Below are 18,997 nucleotides of genomic sequence, written 5' to 3'. Positions count from 1 at the left end.
CACCAAATATTAAAATACTAATTTCTCACTTCAGGTAAATATTAAAATATTAGTTTCTCACTCCAAGCAAAAATATTATTTGATTTGTAATTAAAAAGTTTAGATAGAATTTTATATAAGTTTAATCAAATATTTTTTGTTATTAACATTAAATGATTTTGGAAAATATGATTTTTTTAATATTAATTTAATTAGAATATAATTATTATTAACATTTAATTGATAGAACTATAAAATGTGATAAAAATAAATTAAATAAAAATTATTAAATTAATAATATTTTATTATTATATAGAGATAGTTAATAGATAATCTAATGTAAAAATTGAATTTAAATGAAATAAGTAAATATAAAAAAATATGATATTGATTAAATTTTAAAAATAGATTTGACCAAGCAATGATGCTTTAGTATCTTAAGATATTCTCCTACCCTTATAAAAAAATGAATAAATATATATAGTAGTCACTTTTAGGAGTAATTATTTTACACACATGATGTGGCATCATATAGATAACACATCTCTTAAGTCTAAAAAAAAAATAGAGAACTAGAAGCAGCCATATAGTAAGTGCAAAGTGTACACTGCTACAGTGACTTCTCTCTAGCATTACTTTAAAAAAATATGTACGCAAGTTTAGAGTGAAATGAGATACAAGATTTTTATTTCATCCCATCTCATTATTACATATTTTTTAAATTTTTATATAAAATATAATAAACAATTTAATTTTTTCAAATCTTAATTTAATTTATTTAAATCTCAATACAATAATAATATTAAAATATAATATTTTAAACTTTCAAATAAAACACAAAATTCAGATATCCTCCTAACCTTATAATCTCATTTTACAAAAATAAATTTCTCTCTCTCCCCCCCCCCCCAAGTTGTAAAGTCCGGCTCCGCCTCCGATATAAACACACTGCTGCCTCACCTTTACTACTGGTACAGGTATGTTTTCCATCTCTCTCCCTCCTGAATAGAGTAGGGAGGCTGCGTTTTATTATTATTATTATTATGTGTTTGATTTGGTTACAGATGAAGCTTTTAGGGCTTCCTTTTGGACTGCACGCCATCTCAATCTTATTCCACAGCTAATTTCTTTCTTTTTGTTTTGTTCACTAATCTTGGGAAAATATCTGAGGTTATTATTGGACAGATTGAATAAATTTCGAATGTTAATTATTCACTTTCTTACGCTGGTTGCAAATGCCATATAAATAACTTCTATATGCGTTTTTTTGACCTCATTTAATTTCTGTGTGTTCGATTTGTTTCTTTGGTTTGTAATTTCTTTTCATTTAATGGAAAAATGGTTTCTTTGTTTATTTGACCAATACTTTTTAGAAATAACAAAGGCCGCGGAGATGTAACCAAGACTGCAATTTGTTATACTATGTTAATATGTCTATTCTGCGTTTTTATGCTTACTGATTATTTTGATGTGTGATGCAAATTAGATTGTTCAATTTTGAACTCTTTTAGTAACTTGGGCTAAAAATTTGTGGGGAACTTTTAATTGTTGTATTTCATGTTGTACAATTATGGGTTTTTGCTAAAGCCAGACATGACATTAGTGGTTTTTCTCCATGTTATTTTTATTAGGAGCTGTTGACTGGTTCTTGATTGTGTTCTTCATAAGCTTCATGGTCATAGTAAAATATGAAGAGGGCTATGCCATGGAGTGATGAGGAAGAAGATTTGTCCTCCAATGAGTCTTCATCCTCGCCTTCAGACTCTGAAGCTGAAGATGGGGTTGGCAAGAAAAAGGCAAAAGATCAGTCCAAAGCTGGCCAAACTTCCAAAGAAAGGACATCTAAAGGTAACTGTGATACTAATTGCTGATGGTTGTCATTTTTTTTGTTAAGTACATGGTTGTCATATTTTAATTTTGCTTCTTTCCTCAACAGAAAAATGATTGGGCCTTTTGGTGGTTTTGTCAGCCTTAATGTTGAGTAGAGGGATTTATTTACATGTTACGTTCTATGAAACTATTGATATGGTCTTCTTTATGAGGTCCCTGAATAAAATAATTTTTTTTATAAGTGGTCCCTGAATAAAATAATTCTCCAGGAGAAATTTATGACGCAAAAGAAGCGGAATCATATTACAATGTTTGAATAAATTGATCAACTCAAATGAAGGAGAAAGATGTCTTAATTCTTAACTACTGTTGGTTACCACAATAATAGTCATGACATTTGTTATAGAAAACCTGAAGGAAAAAGATAGTTTATCTTTCGTCTAATGATATTTCGTATAGTTTTCTTTAACTTATCTTGTGATTTTATTAAAAAAAAAAAAAAAAAAAAAAAAAAAAAAAAAAAAAAAAAGAAGCTCTGATGATTTTGTAATTACCTGTTGGGCAAAGGTCTCGTGAACTATCTAAAAATTGGTCATTAATTATCAGAAAAGGTCCTGTGAAGTAACTTCCTTAGGACCTATATATATTAGCTTACTTTTTTTTAAGGGGAAGATGCCAGGGACCTAGAGCTGGTAAGATTTTAAAGGAATAACTGAATCCATCTTCAGATGATTATGGGCCCGTTTGGACACTTAGAATATCTCAAAATATCTTTGAAGAGTAGTGAAATGGTTTGAGTTAAGATATTTTATTGGATTTTGGGAAAGGAGAGAAAAAATTGATAAACTATTATAAAGTTAAAGAATTGTTTGAATATAATTTTTTAATGTTATTTTTATTTTGAAATTTGAAAAATTTGTATTGTTTTGTGTTTTGTTTGGGAGTTTGGGAAAGTTGAAATGATTAGATAAAAAATTTGAAAAGTTGAAAATTTGAAATTGAAAAGTGTTTTGTGTTTGAGTGATATTTGGAAAGGAAATATCTGAGAATAGTTGAGAACACATGTGTTCCCAAGCTAGGCCCAAACCTGTACATCTGCTTACATTCACCTACTTTTTTTTGTCATTTTTATAATTTTATTAAAACCTTCACTTATGACAGAGGAAAATCATGATAACAAACGGACACTTGGGGGTTACCCAAACCCAGACATCAAAATAAAACCAAACACTATTTTTGTACAATCCAAAGAAAAAATTACTATCGTTGCCAAATATAAGGTAAGCCCCATCTATCAGTACATACAAATCCACGAAATTGTCCTTGCCCAAAACTATCCCCAAGAAAATCCAAAGAACACCCCCTGGCCCCTTCCTTTGACAAAAAATCTGCCACCATATTAGCTTCTGTAAACACATGTCGCACCTGAGCATTAAGAGTTTGAATGAGCCCCTAGGCTTCCTCCCAAAAATCCCATAAATACCAAAACTTGCAAACCCCCAAAGTAAACCATCCCATCACAACACTAGAATCCAACTCTACCACAATATTCCTCAAACCCAAGTGCCTACAAAACAGTAAACCATCTAGAAGCGCTCTACACTCTGCAACAGTATTTGAAGCATGACCATAGTGATGTGCAAAACCTGCAATCACCCTACCATGAGTATCTCGAATGACCCCTCCCCCCCCCCCCCCCCAAAGGTCCCGAATTTCCAGACGAGCCGCCATCAACATTCACCTTAACTCAATCCTTCTCAGGCCGAGACCACCCTACCACCAACAGTTTTTTTGAAATCACTGGAGCAACAAAACACATCTCTCTCATTCAATTTCTTATACTTCCGAAGGGTACTAGATAACTCCATGAAAATACCTTTGACCATACGGACTATAACCCTCCAATCAAAGGTTACCCCCTCCATACGTGCTGCACATCTAGCTTTCCAAATTGCCCAAGTAATAACAATAGGAGCAATACCACGTAACCATCCCACTTGAGAAGTTGATGAAGCCCTCAACCACCAAACATTTAGCACCCCCTTCCACAACCGCACTTGTGTGGCAAACGGACCCCAAATATTCCCGCAAAAAAATCCCACACCTTCCTCACCCCCTCACCATCACACAAAACATGATCTAACATTTCAACTTGAGACTCGGAGCAACAATTACACTTTGAGACTAGCGGCACTCCCAACTCCATAATAGCCTCATCCACAGGAAGTGCATTTTGCTGAGCACACCAACGAACAAATGATATTTTTTTTGGAACCTGCTGCTGCCATAACCACTTCCTCCAGTGAAAAAAAGAACCACGATGCCGAATTAAACGCTGACTTGGTACTAAAATTCCCATCCGCTTCATGTTTCCAGACAAATATATCAGCATCCTCTCTCAAACGAACATGCATACGACTGATTTTCTCCACTATTTCTGCATTCACTATCTCGCGCAACTTACATAAATCCCAGCCATCTTCCATCATCAACTCACGGAGCTTCAGCCCAGGATCACCAACCACTGCCATAACGTCAGCCACTGCCCCATCCCCCAGCCAATATTATCATACCAAAAACCCACCTCTCCTCTCCGAATTAAGTATCTCAAGTTACTCAACACATGAGGTAAAACCCACAAAACTCCCTTCCAAAACCAAGACCCTCTCGTAGATGAAATTAAAGCCGCAATATGCGAGTTCCCCACATATTTAGCTTTAAAAAATTCAGACCACAAAGACCCCCAGCCAACATTTTCCATGCATACTTCATAAATAAGGAAACTTGAACTTCTGATAAATCACGGATACCCAATCCTCCCTCCTCCACCAGCAAGCAAATCATGCGCCAAGAAACCCAATTATGCATCTTCTTCTCTTCATTAGAACCCCATAAAAAATTCGAAAAAATCTTTTTCAACCCTTTAAGAACCCCTTTGGGCAGATTCATCACCAATAGCATTTGTATAAGCATACTATTCAACACATGCTTTAAAAGAACAATTTTTCCACCAAAAGATAAGAGCTTACTCTTCCAACCAGCAAGCTTTTTCTGGACTTTAGCAAGTAACGGATCAAACATTCTCAACATGACTCTCCAGTCTCCCCATATGCAATGGCACACCCAAATAAATACAAGGCTAAGAACCCTCCATAAAACCAGTAATCCTCATCACTTTAATTTTGGTTCAGAGGACTTTTAAGAGTGGTTTTTTTTTTTTCTTGCTGCATGCTGATATGCTCCAGAAAGTTCATCCTTTTCCGGTTTTACAAAATAATGGTTTTGTATATTTTATCTCTGCATGTACACAGTTAAATCTGGAAAGCAAAAGACTGGAGTCGTGGACTTTGATGAATTGAAGCGTCATGGCTATAAAGGTGGACCATCAGTCTTGAAAGTGCCTCCACCCAAAGGCTTGGATGACACGAAGCAAGACTGGTCATGGTCTACTGGCAAGGAAAGTCGTGAAACTAAGGAGATTGAGGAGTCTTATGAAGACCGACAGAAAACAAGAGCTGCATTAGCCTATGGTGAGGAGCTGGCGAGGGTGGAAACTCGGAAAGAGAAGAACCTCTCTTTCTCTCAGAAGGAAAAGAGGAAAAGAGAGCTGGGGCAGGCTAGCAGGGGAAAGAGTTATGTAGAAGAAGAAAAGAGGATGTTAAGGGAGAGTGGCATCTATTCTGGTTTTGATACTTGATCCACGATGCTTGTTGCAATGTGTTTGACTATGTCATGTAGAATATTTGGAAACTTAGCTTTTCATTTGTAGGGTCATTATTGAATTAAAACGATTGGGTTGTTGCCACTGAAATATATGATTTATGGAGCTTCCGATCTTGGAATGCACACTGCTTTTACATTACCAGATTGCATACAAACGTGCAGTAAAATTGGCCATACTGAGTATTAATGCGTTTTTATCCATATGAATTTGTAGGATGATTTGACTTGAGAAGCCACTGTGCCCTTGCACCGTTCATAAAAGAGGATGGGTTGGTTTGAACTTTGAGCACAATATACTGTTCTAGACTTGATTCCACTTTTGTTTTTAGCCCAAAAGAAGCAAGGTTGGAACGGATTCTCAAGTCTCAAGTCTTCAAAAATAAAAAGTCAACATTAAGGCTGACAAACTTATCATTTCCTTACAAAAAGTAAACTTGGTTTATATAAATTGAGAATAAGTTCAAATTTATACATGACATGCCTGATCAACTTATCCTTTCCTTACAAAAAGTAAATGTCATCACACTAAATTTAATACATCTTTTATGAACATTAGTGATAACCCACCAGCCAATCCAATTCTTATTTATGATAGAAAAATACAACAATAACCGGATAAGCTCCAAATATAATTTAAGAACAAGTGTAAAATTTTATTTTTCGGTGTTGTAACAACTGAAGAGTTCCGAGTATTACATCTTGGACGGGTAATATTTTATTTGATCGTAGAAACAATTGAAAACATCGATTTGCATACAACAGTAATGCAGAGACAGCTGAATTCTTTTACTCTGTTGGAGAACAATTCAAGACGACCTCTGTCTTGTTCGCAAGGAAAATGCAAAACGGTGATGCATCTACTGATCCTGTCCGAACACATAAGCCCTAGTTATCAGATGTTTTAAGTAAACATACAAAAAATGGTTGGAACTTATGCTAAAATAATTAATCTACTCATAAAAAGGACATCAAACTGATGGTCTGTATAATTCAATAGATCACATATTGGAGCTGACATCTTTAGCATTGTCTAATTGAACAAAAAGTATATTAAACAAAGAAGATTCCACGTTAAAACCAAGCTATTGCAGCAGTATATTTGCATGCAACAGTAGTACATTCCACAAAGCACATCTGTTATGACACAGATATATCAACTTACTGTTCTAGGTTGAGTTTTTTCTATCACTAGTTTTTCTTCTAAGAGATGAAACAAGATCACTTTTAACCTCTTTAATCTCATGCAGGCTATATAGAAGTCTGATCACCATTACTAAAATCAAGAGTTACTAGCATTCGAGCATGTCGTTCTTGTATTATTATTAATATTCATCTGTACATAAATCAAATGAAAGACATACGAGATAGAGAGCATTAAACCAAGTCTCCACGTGCAGGTAAAAGAACAAATTGCAATAGGAGAGAATATCCACCTCATGCAGCCATTCTGTTCCATACAGTAATTCTATTCATATCATTAGCCCATGTCTAAGCGATGAAAGGCAAATATACTAACCTTGACAGTGAAAAGAACACTACCATCAGTAACTTGCTGGCCGGCAGTAACTAGAAGCCCATGGACACACCCGGCACATGGAGCCTTTACAACATGCTTTTAGAGGGAGGGTGAAAAACCAAAAGTTCAGTGTAGGAAACTTTCTCAGAAAAGAAATTACATGATGCAAAATGAAAGAAGCATTAGTACAAACCTCCATCTTCATTGCTTCTAAGACTAATATAGGTTGCCCTTCGTCCACTTTTGTCCCATCCTTCACCAGAAGTTTGACGACTAAGCCAGCCATGGGTGCCACAACAGTCCTTGAGGATGGGATGATCTATCAAAACTGGGCTTATGTCGGACTTCATCATCATCAGACAACTCAAGCCCTGTTTTCTGTTTAAAATAATGATGACGTGATCCGTGCCATATATGAATGTGTTTAGTCTGATCCTGCCAGCCAAATTGGAATCCATAATTAGTTATACTAGAATTCTCTACAAATAAGCAAGATCATAGCAAACTGTACAAAAAGCTATACCCTTTTATTTATCAGAACTTGTAAAGATGCATGCAAGCAAAGGAAAATTACCTTGGAGTAAACAGCCAAACTGACATCCATGATTATGCCACTAGCTTCAACTTTGAAATCATTGTTGCCTAGGTGTGTTGCTTTGACTTCCAAATAAGTGGAAAAGTTCTCTTCTGTCTGTAATTACAGATACAATACATCGAAACAGGCCAAAATAAATAACCTAATATTAGAATATAACTTGAAAACTGCTCCCTTATGCATGAGTAACTTAAAAATAATGAGAAAAAGAAACGAAAAACTGCTCTCTTAAACAGGTGACTTGAAATAAAATTATAACTTCTTAAACATATCACAAGTGATGAGTACCTCAATTATATAGTTTCCATCCGGCTTATAAGTAATTGTAAGTGTCAAGAGATTTGAGCCACCGTTATCATATTCATTCTCCCATTCAAGTTCCATTTTACGCCTGGCATGATGGTGGACTCTGAAAGGGGGAGAAGAATACCATATGGAGAGTGATCTGTTTCCCCCTAAACATATAGGCAGATATAAAAATTAAGGGTGCTTTTAATAACTATTGACATACATCCCAAGAGAGAATTGGTTAATAGGAAACTTCAGTTACCAGGGGGATTTTCTTCCAATAGTGAATGTTCACTTGATATGACACATGCAGCTACCAGGGTCGCACTAAGTCTAGCAGCATCATTTGCTTCGTTTGCGGATGTTGAATTGGTAGGAGCAACAAAGAGATCATCTTTGAAGTGTTCAATAAAATGAGTTTCCACATTGCCATTTTCAAATGCCCAATGATTCGCAAGCTTTTGGAGAAAATTGATATTGGTAGGTAAACCTGCAACCTATCAGAGAAGAGTAACATTACTAATTCACTAAGGATTAAGTCTGTCTAAAAGATGGAATATGCCTCAAGAAGAATAACTGTCCAAAAATACTAGAAACTTCCACAAAATTGTAGAGCCTGTTACTTTTGAGGGCATACACCTGTAGATCCCAGGAATAGTCCACAAAATCAAAAGATATGAAATAGCAGCTTTTGCACAACTGAAGCATCATATTACTTTGATCACTGGAGGATCTCCCCTTAGAAAATTTGATATGTAGAACCATATTGGCTAACTGAACCATTAAATAATTTTTTATTTTATCATACACAGTTTTTATTTATCCAGACTGGAAGTTATATGGCATCATCCCACCACAACGACCCAAGGCCCTGGAGATATCTAGTAAAGGGATTCATCTAAATGAAATAAGTTGAAACAAATGAGTATAAATGCAGTAGTTGCAATAATGATTATCATAAACTCTTCCATGCGACTGTGATATAACTATGAAATTAAGTATACCTGAAACTTTGCCAAGCAGTCCTTTAATTTTACTAATGCAGCAGCACGATTTTCTCCCCATACTACAAGCTTAGCGATCATGGGATCATAATGCATGCTGACAGTGTCTCCTTGTTCAACTCCTGTCTCAACCCGAACTGCTAAAATACAGATTCCACATAAGCAGCATGATATGTAAACACCAAAACGACAAGGTAATCTCAACAAATTATAAACTCAATTCATGTGTAAACCCTAAAATGACTAGGTAATCTCAACAAATTATACAACTCAAATGCAATGGCATATAATCAGGGAATGATAAATGGTCATCGGAAAAGCTGGCAAGTGATTTTCAACAGCACAAATTTCACTATAAAAGTAGATTGGATATGTTATGTAATGGACCTGTTGACGACACTGGAACAGGGCAGTAATGATGAAGAACTCCAGTCGCAGGAAGAAATCCTTTTGGCACATTTTCAGCATATATTCTGGCTTCGAAAGCATGACCTGTCGTCAAAAAACAAAATTACAAAATTCAGGACCTTAACTGAAACCATGTAGAATGTTTATGCTAATGTGTGGCTATCTACTAATATAACATAATATTGGTCATCAACTTGTTACAAAAAATAAAAATAAAAAAAGAATAGGAATCTTTCTGTAACTAGTGTATCTTGATTAGTTAATAGGTGTTAGCCTCTGAAATAAATCAATCTTAAATGTTCCTAATGAAAACTGTAATTTCACAATTCCAACCATAGTTCAGGTATTTCATGAGAATGGCCATTTGAAGACAAAACTAAGACAACAGAAATCCATCCTCTTCAAGAGTTCACAAAAGACTACGCCACCAACTCAATCACACAACCTGAGCCATAAACAATGATCATCTCCATATAATTAATAGCTCTAACCTGCCATAATCAATTCAGAAGTACCCATTTTTATAGTTTGCCAAGGTGACATAGGAAAACAGAGAAATGAAGACCTTAAGAGTTCATCCACTAAACAACAAAATAAAGCGAAGAAAAAAGGATCATGCAGCCAAACTTCCATCCAGCAATTGACCTTTTCTTCAACATTGTGGTACCTAATGGCAATAGCAGGCTGCACAATGTGACAAAGCATCCCCTTCCCAATGTGTTGACACGATAAATAAAAAAAGGAAGTGGGGAGGGGGCATGGGAGCAAGCTCATGTGACGGAAGCACCTACGATCAACTCTTGCACTTGACCTTTGCTAAGGGTTATATTTTTACCTGATAAGGGCACCTGTGACTGAGTCATGGGAAGATGTTCCTCATTTGCAACACGGATCTGCCACTCTACAAGATCTTGGCCAACAATCATCTCAGTCACAGGATGCTCAACCTGCATATATATGCTCCTCACCATGATTCAATTAAGGTTGTGGATTTACAATAAAGAGAGAAAAGACATTGACAAAAGTACCTGAAGGCGGGTGTTCATCTCCATAAAATAGAATTGGTCTGAGACAGTATCAACTATGAACTCCACAGTGCCAGCATTGTGATACCCAACTGCCTATATGCATAAATAAAGAATTCCATTAGTGGAAATTATGCAAGCAAAATGGAAGTACTCAACTGACTAGTGTGTAAAAGGTAAATACTACAAAATCAGCTTGAAAATATAAAAAAAATCACTGAAATTTTCCCCAACGGGAAATTGTGGATATCAAAATCGTTTTGAAGGTAATGAAATTTACCACTGAAAAGGAAGGTGCTCTGCATTGGAGATACAACAGCAGCATGTGAGATAGAAAAAAAAGTTTAAATAATCCAGAGGTCGGGCAATACAAGAAAGTTTAAATGCCAGAGTCATTGCAAAAAGATGGATATGCCAGTATACAACAAGGAGAAAGCCTAATAAGAATAATAATAAGGGGGGTGGGTTTTGGTGGGACAGAGACATTCTTGCTGCATATCAAGTTTTCAAACCAGCCAAAAATCTTGTACTGAACACATGAAAAAATAGCAATGAAGTATCCCTTTAATTTTTTATATAATAAACACAAGTATGTGGTACCTATCCAGAGAATCTTAATCTAAAGGCTAATTGACTAGATTAAAAATAGAAAGAATTGTTGTGGCATTATATCTATTTAATTGGGAGCCTTCATGTGGTGGGTCCAAATACTTTTTGCTTTACCATCACACTGAAGGCATGAAGGGCACAAACGCGCGCACACAGAGTACTTTTCACTTTGTAATTTTAATGAACCCCATAAATACATTTATACACATACATACATACATACATATGTACATATATATATATATATATATATAAACTAATGACATAAGGGGACCAACCAAGCCCAGTTTAGAACCTGTTATTAGTGTTTTCTGACTGCAATTGGCAGGTGACGTGGGTTGCTTCATGAAAGAAAAATCTCACACCATATCGGTACCTTACACCTTTACTAGCATCTATAACAGAACCAGTCAAATTAAAGACAAACTATATGGAAAATCTCAGCTACTTATATTCACTTCAATAGGTTAAAACCTCTCAGTGAAACCCATCATAGTAAGTTACTCATTTTTTATTTTATTTTTCACTACTACAGTGATATTAATTGATTTAATCAAGTGATTTTAGCTCAAGGTAATGCACGCAAGTCTCAGAGAGGAGATTAACCAATCCTTTCCCCGAAACTATTTCACCACATGTATGTACTGAACAACATGAATGCGTGCAAACAACCTCATGATGCCATCTGCAAACTACCTAAAAAATTCAATTGATGAGCACAAATACTAGATCACAGATTAAGAAACACCTTGGCTGCAGACACAGCAGCTTGGCCCAACTGGGAGCGGAAACTACTAGAAATGTTTGGCTGCATTAATGAATTCTCCATTACAACTCTATAAGTAATACAATCACAAAGCAGAACTCAAAATCCAGAGAGCCATATCATACAGCTGGAGCCTCTTCGATTATCTTCTGGTGTCTTCTCTGCACGCTACAATCCCTCTCATATAAATGCAGCACATTTCCATGTTTGTCCCCAAATATCTATAACATCAAACAGAGGAGATCGATTAATCATATGATTAATCATATGTAAAGCTGATGGACAATTAAAGCATATGATGAGTCTCAGATTGAGTGCAGTTCATGAGCCAATCAAAAAGTAAAAAAAATTTAGTTTCCAGGAAATTGTGGGGCAGTCTGAGGCTAACTTTTCACAAATAAAAATCTACTATAGAGAATCATTAGAATGTTTTAGAATATAAATGCTTATAGTGTGTTACCACCATAATCAACTATTTTCTTTTTAACAAGAACTACCCACACAAATGATACAAACAATAACAGTACCTGCACTTCTATGTGCCTTGGCTGTGTGATATATTTCTCCAGCAATATTGTGCTTATGCCAAAAGAGGCAGCAGCCTCACGCTGTGCTCCCAAGAAAGATTCAACAAATTCATTTGGTCCCTGCACAATCCTCATACCCTAGAAAATGCTCATTGTAAGAACTTCATGCAAAGAGAAAAATGACAATCAAGCATGACAAGGGAATTCTAATCGAAGCCCTTTCTCTTGCCCTATGCAAAGTCTATTCCAATATTTGTAACATTAATTACATAATTCTACTTTCTAATATGTTTAACAGGTGGAAACACCAAAGCCACGTGCTTGACACATGATCACAAATATGTATGATAAGTTCTATATCATGGCTAAAATATTTAAACTTTATTTAAATTTCTTAAAAGTTGCACTATATGTTTATATTTTTAGGGATGTTTCCATTAAAACTGAGACCCTTGAACAAGGCTGAAGTGCAGCTGGTGAGAAATGGATACCTCGGAAAGAGCTTCCAGGAATTATTGATCTTTCTCTCCAAATCTACACTAAATCCATACAACTGTTCCCTAGCGTTTTCAAGAGACATAATGTAATAGGGCTCACCAGTGTAAGAGATAACCATCAAAAAAGTTCCAAAAGTAAACAACTCATGAATAATGGCCAATTAAGCACACAAACTAGGGAAGACATTTTACCTATCCATATTTTAGTATATATACTTCTCAATGCTATCTCAATAACATTAGCACCATTTACAATCTTAGAAAATATATCAAATAATGACAAACTCAAATTTAGATTAAATGAATATAAGGAAGTTCACCTTTCCTCCGCCGCCATGAGTTGGCTTTATTAAGATTGGATACCCAATCTTGTCTGCTTCTAACTTCATTAGATCTATATCTTGTTCGACACCATGATATCCTGGCACAAGTGGTACGCCTGCTGCACCCATTATTCTCTTTGATGCACTGATATGCAAAATTAAGCAGCAATCAGTTGAGAATCTGTTCATACTGGATAGAATAATTATAATGTGCAGAGAAAATGGAAAGATTGCCCATGTGGATAGGTAGATCACGTGCATAAAAATGCGTATGCTTGTGAAAGAGTAAAAGCCATTTTGTGGTGGTCAATTAGATTTTACAGACAAAGAGGCTTTATTAGAAAAGGAATTCCCATGTTGCCAATCCTAAAATATGTTAGGATGGAAACTAACAGGAGAAGCTGAGAATACGGTGGAAATAAGGATCGGGATGTTGAACATGAAGAAAATTAGTCAGTGAGTTGTACCTTTTATCGCCCATGTCACGGATTGCAGCTGCTGGAGGGCCAATAAATGTAAGAGCCTTATCTTCACAAATTTGAGCAAAATCAGCACTCTCCGACAAGAAACCATAGCCAGGGTGGATAGCCTAATCATCAAAAGAAGATATCCACGCTGAAAGCATGTCCTTGCAACGTCCAAATTATAAAGCAATCAATCATCTACCAGTGAAACAAAACAGCCAGCAACAGATGTATAACATCAATAAGCCAACCAAATAAAGAGAACGTAACAAAAAATTGCATATATTATTAGAGCCAAAATACTACGCGACAGCCATCTACTGGAGGCATAAAACTGTCATAGTGTTTGGATGCAGAAGTGATAGAAACCAACTCAAAACTCTACGCATATATCCCACTCGATAAAGTTCGTTTTCAGTATTATAAATGTATCCATTGATTTTGAACATGTTTGCGCAAAAGAATTAGGAAAGTTGGAATTCAAAGTTGACTAATGCAAAAGAATCAACTTCAACGATCAACAGCATAACCAGCTCATCCTATCTATACGATCAAACAGCCACCAAAAACAACAAAGGTATAAAAAAATATATATATATTACATGTTCATATACTTTCTCGCTAACCAAACAGAGGATTCCTCTCTCACCTGCGCACCGGTACGTATCGCAGCTTCGACAATCGACGACGCGTTCAAGTAACTCAACCGAGCCGGGGGCGGACCGATACGAACGGCCTCATCCGCAGATTTCACGTGTAGTGCGTCTCGGTCGGCGTCGCTGTAAACCGCCACGGTTTGAATGCCGAGCCTCTTCGCCGTCCTCATGACTCTGCACGCAATTTCACCTCTGTTCGCCACGAGGATTTTCTCTATACGCTGAGTGGTTTGATTGTGCGAGGAAGAGTGGGAGAAAAAGCGTATTAGGAGTACGAATGGTTCGAGTCGGTAATTTCGACGGAGGGAGGCCATGGACGCCATGGTTGGGAGCTGTGTCAAGGGACTGGGCGAGCAGGAGAGATGGAGATAAGCATCACTGGATGGGTATGTTTTGGTCAATTCGATTCCGTTGGTTAGGGGTGATATTGTACTATGCGAGATCGTCAATGTGCTGTGGCGTGCTGCCATTGGTCTATGGAGTTATATTTTTAAAGTTGAACCGAAGGAGATCAGTGACTTCTTATTGGATTTGGATCTGACGTGGTGCATGCTGTTATTTATTTTTTATTTTTTCATTCACTCTTGTCCGAATTGGTGCTGACCTGGCGAGCTGTTCCTATCACATAAACCGTCGTTGCTTTGCCTTCGTTAATGTAGGGCTGTGCAAAATATGTTAGAACCTGGCTCGTCTGCGCGGTCCGGCCCAACCTGAAAAAAAAGAAAAAAAAAAAAAAGAAAAAGGGTTGAAGTAACTTGCCGGTCGAACCCGTAGAAAGTTGAAACCGATATTATAAGAAATCTCAGTAGAACTCTTGAGAAATCACTTTCTCTGTAGAACCCGTAGAACTCGCTAAACTATTTGAATCCTATAGAAATCTCGATAAATCACTTTCTCGCCCTTTCCTATTTGCCAAACAATCACCTATTCCCATGGCCATTTCGTTCTGCACTGCCATAGTCTGCGAGGCTATCTCCAAGCTCCTCATCTATCGCATCAACTCCTACAAGTCGAGGTCCTCAATTGACAAGGCTGCCAAGAAGTTGGAGACGATGAAAATCGAATCCTTCACCAAGATCGCCAAGAAATCTAAGACCAAAAAGAAAAACCACATCAAGACCAGTCTTGTTAAGATCCTATAAAAAACCGCCTTAGGACATGGTCCTAGGCATGCATGGACAACCAAGATTAGGCCACCAAGGACCAATGCTATGGACCCCCATAGGCCCCACGCCACTATCACTTATTTTTCTTTATTTATTTTATTTATCAATAGACCAATTAGGGTTTCCACTTTGTAAGCTCTATAAATAGGACTCTTAGGTATTTAGTTTATATCTTTTGAACCTTTGGCAAATTCCCTAAATGGGTAGACTTGTTCTTGAGATCACCCTTTCGGTGCTAGGCACTTGAGCTACTTGGGTGCAATTCGTGAATCCCTAGTAGAGAATCATCACTTGCAATTCGTAAATAGGTGTGATTCAACTTATCTTGTTCTTGCAACTTGGTGCAATTCGTGAATCCAAGTTGTGTTATCTTTGTTATTTTCAAGTTTATCAATCTATGAGATTTATTTCAACTATTGTGCAATCCGTGAATCAATAGTTGAAGTGTTATCTTGTTCATCCATTATCTTCATTGTTCTTATTTTTCATCTTATTCATCTACACTTCATTGCATATCTAAATATTCATATAAACCAAAAAGAGTCTTCATATTCTTTTGTTGAGTCCATTCATCTTTGTGCATTCTTGACTTGGTGGTGAAGTTGTTCATCATTGTGTTCTTGAATATTCATACTTGTTCATCGATATTGTTCATCCATATATTTATTTGCATTCATTTGATCCACCCAAACACTAAGTCTTGCCCACTATAGTGTTTGCCCTAGTCCACTTACCATAAATTACCTTGCCGCCCCTCCATAAAACCCTTGCCATATTTCCCACATACACTACTCGACCAACCCTAGTGTTGCCCTACCTTCCATAATTGGCCACATCCCATAATTACCCTTCATCCATCATATTCATTGACCTAGCCGAAATTGCCACTCTCCATCATCCAACTTGCCCTAGCCGTGAGTCATACTTACCATAAGTGGTTTGCCCATAAATCTTTTCATATCCATAAAATCCTAGTCTATATACTCCACTTACATATTCGGCTACACCAAAGTCTTCCATCCATAAAACCCTAGCCGTCCACCTCAAATCTCTAGAAGGTAATTCATTCCTTTTAGGAGTCTTGCCTCCATCTACTCACACAAACCCTAGCTGTCCATCAAGAGACCTCTTTGGCAACTTCCTTAATTCAAGGAAAGTTGACTCATCTCATGTCAATCTCTTGATTCTAAGAACTTCCCTAGAATCACTCAATCCCTCCAATCACTCCTCCAATTCCTTAAATCTCTCAACTCCTTCCATAGACCTAGTCAACCAAAGACTCCATCATCTTGCCATATTCAAATCCAAATCTTATTTTCTTTATCTTATCCTAGTCAATTCCTAAAGTCAATGAACAATCCTAGACTCATTCAAATACCATCCATCTTCATCCATTGACCATATCCAAATCCTATCTTTCTCATATTATCTTTAATCAATCTCTAAAGTCAAGGAGCAACCCTAGACTGATTCAAACACTTTCTCCTATTGCCAATACCGAACCACCATAACATTAATGGGTAACCAACCCCAAAGTCGGCCAAAACTAGCCACCAAACCCTAGTCTCTCTCATCCACATCATTCCAAACCCTAGCATCTTAGCTAAGACTCCAACCCTAGTCTATTTCTTCCCAATGTCGAAATCATCCTTAGCCACCATACAAAACCCTAGCTACACTTCACCATACCAACCCTAATCATCATCCAAATGGCCTTAACATCAAGGGCAACCTTCAAGCCATTCCACATTGTATCAAACACCCTTATTCATCCCTTAGATCAACCTAGGAACTCATCATCATCATCATACATGCCATTATTGTCCAAAGACTAAGCAAGTAGGCAAGGTCACTCAGTCATCATTCACACCAAGCGAGCTCGTGATCCTTAGTGTTAAGGACAAGACCGGGGTCCCTAACAAGTCTCAAGGAGTCGAGCCGCTACCTCTCCCTCTTCAAGTTCAAGTATGGCGCCGTTGTCCTCTTCGTCTTGTTCGGTATTCTTAATTCACTCTTCTTAGGGTTTTCACCACCACGCAGCGCCAACTTCGGCCTCTTCCCCATGCCAGATCCCAAAACCAATTGATCTGGTTCATTGCTACTCTCCTCTCTTTTTTTGTGTTTTAAATTCACATTATGATTGTTATGTTCTAGATCATACGGAGTAAGGTTTTGATCAGATTGTATAGGGATAGTGGGATTTGAAATTTTTGCTTGATTGTGCATTTATCCATGGATTCTCGAGAAAATGGGCTCTGTTTGTATTGGATGATGCTGGGTTTTGATCGGAGTGTATAGGGATAGTGGGATTTGTAAGGTTTTTTTTTATCTGTTTGTACACGATTTGGGTTCCCATTACCTGCTTCTAATCTCGGGTCGGCCCATACTGGTTTCGCTTGTACGTGGATCGGGTCAGGTTGGTCGGGTTGCAGCCTATGTTAATGCAATGTAGGATGAAAAAAAAATCGGTAAACCGAGTCAGTTCATATGGATTTTAGTTTTTTAAAAATTGGTCCAATTTTAATTTTCTTTTTTCTAAAACCAGATCAAACCAATTTATAGATATAATTTTTTATATTATATATAATTTTTATAATTATATGTAAAATAATTTTATATTATATGCTAAATTGTTAATTAATGTAACATTAAATTTTAAAATCATATTATTCATGTATAATAATAATCTAATAACATAAAATTAACATTATAAATCTTAATATAACATTATCATTAAAATTTTTAATTTTTAATTTTATAACATAAAATTTTAATCTTAAACATGAATATTTGATCATATGTTATTAATACAAACTATCTATATATATATATATATATATATATTAAGGAAAAATACATTTTATAGCATAATAAATTATAATATATATTCTTTTTTATAAATATATTTCTATACATTTGATCATTTACACTCAAATAAAAAGTGTATGTAACCATTATATTATCACTAACATATATAATCAAATATATAAATAAGTTACACACTAACATATTATCACTAACATACATAATTATGATACTATTATACACACACACACACACACACACACTCTAATACTAACACTAATATAATTAGTAATCCACTATATATAAATAACTATATAAATCACTATAGTATTAATACTATATCACTATATAATTGACTATATATCTCTATATCACTATAGTATAGTTATACTAACTATATAATCTACTAATACTATACTAAAACCGGACGGTAATCGGTAAAATCAGAAGTATCAGTTTAAAAGTATAATCGGTGTGATATCAATTTTTCAAATCTCAAAATTGGTATATACTGGTTCGGTTCTTAAATATGTCCAAAACCAAACTGGTTACACCCTCAATGCAATGCAACAGGGGCTCTCTCTCTTTTTAACTAATCAAGATGTCTAAATAAAAAAGTGCTACAACTACAAAAAGATTTCATAAAATTAAAATCATAAAGTGATGTAGTTTTATATAAGGAAAACTCTAAAAGTAGTCACTTTTGCGCACTACTTGCACATGAAATGAGCTAGCGTGCCCAAAGAAGAAAATGAAAGAGAAATCCTTAGCACCGGTCGGTCTAATATTTCTCGATTAACAACCCACCACTAATTA

The 18,997-nt window shown here is 36.0% G+C and overlaps 2 protein-coding genes across 2 annotated transcripts; one reads left to right on the top strand and one right to left on the bottom strand.

Annotated features, from left to right (window-relative positions):
- Positions 1-876: 876 nt before the first annotated feature.
- LOC121259582 lies at positions 877-5,655 on the top strand. The gene is made up of 3 exons (XM_041161215.1): positions 877-956; positions 1,611-1,827; positions 5,121-5,655. The coding sequence occupies exons 2-3, from the start codon at positions 1,668-1,670 to the stop codon at positions 5,504-5,506; spliced, it is 546 nt and encodes a 181-aa protein (XP_041017149.1). The 5' UTR covers positions 877-956; positions 1,611-1,667; the 3' UTR covers positions 5,507-5,655.
- Positions 5,656-6,161: 506 nt separating this feature from the next.
- LOC121259581 (methylcrotonoyl-CoA carboxylase subunit alpha, mitochondrial) lies at positions 6,162-14,602 on the bottom strand. Its single transcript, XM_041161214.1, is given in 17 exon segments — positions 6,162-6,398; positions 7,049-7,144; positions 7,242-7,348; positions 7,351-7,483; positions 7,623-7,739; positions 7,932-8,098; positions 8,194-8,428; positions 8,936-9,072; positions 9,323-9,427; positions 10,179-10,290; positions 10,372-10,464; positions 11,726-11,785; positions 11,869-11,964; positions 12,271-12,408; positions 13,088-13,235; positions 13,558-13,679; positions 14,204-14,602. Coding segments are annotated over 17 exon segments (2,205 nt in total). The 5' UTR covers positions 14,534-14,602; the 3' UTR covers positions 6,162-6,389.
- Positions 14,603-18,997: the final 4,395 nt, after the last annotated feature.

This window comes from Juglans microcarpa x Juglans regia, chromosome 4D (genome assembly GCF_004785595.1).
Source record: "Juglans microcarpa x Juglans regia isolate MS1-56 chromosome 4D, Jm3101_v1.0, whole genome shotgun sequence".
NCBI classification, from domain to species: domain Eukaryota; kingdom Viridiplantae; phylum Streptophyta; class Magnoliopsida; order Fagales; family Juglandaceae; genus Juglans; species Juglans microcarpa x Juglans regia.
Note: the sequence above shows the minus strand (reverse complement) of the source record. Positions and strands in the feature narration are given on the sequence as shown.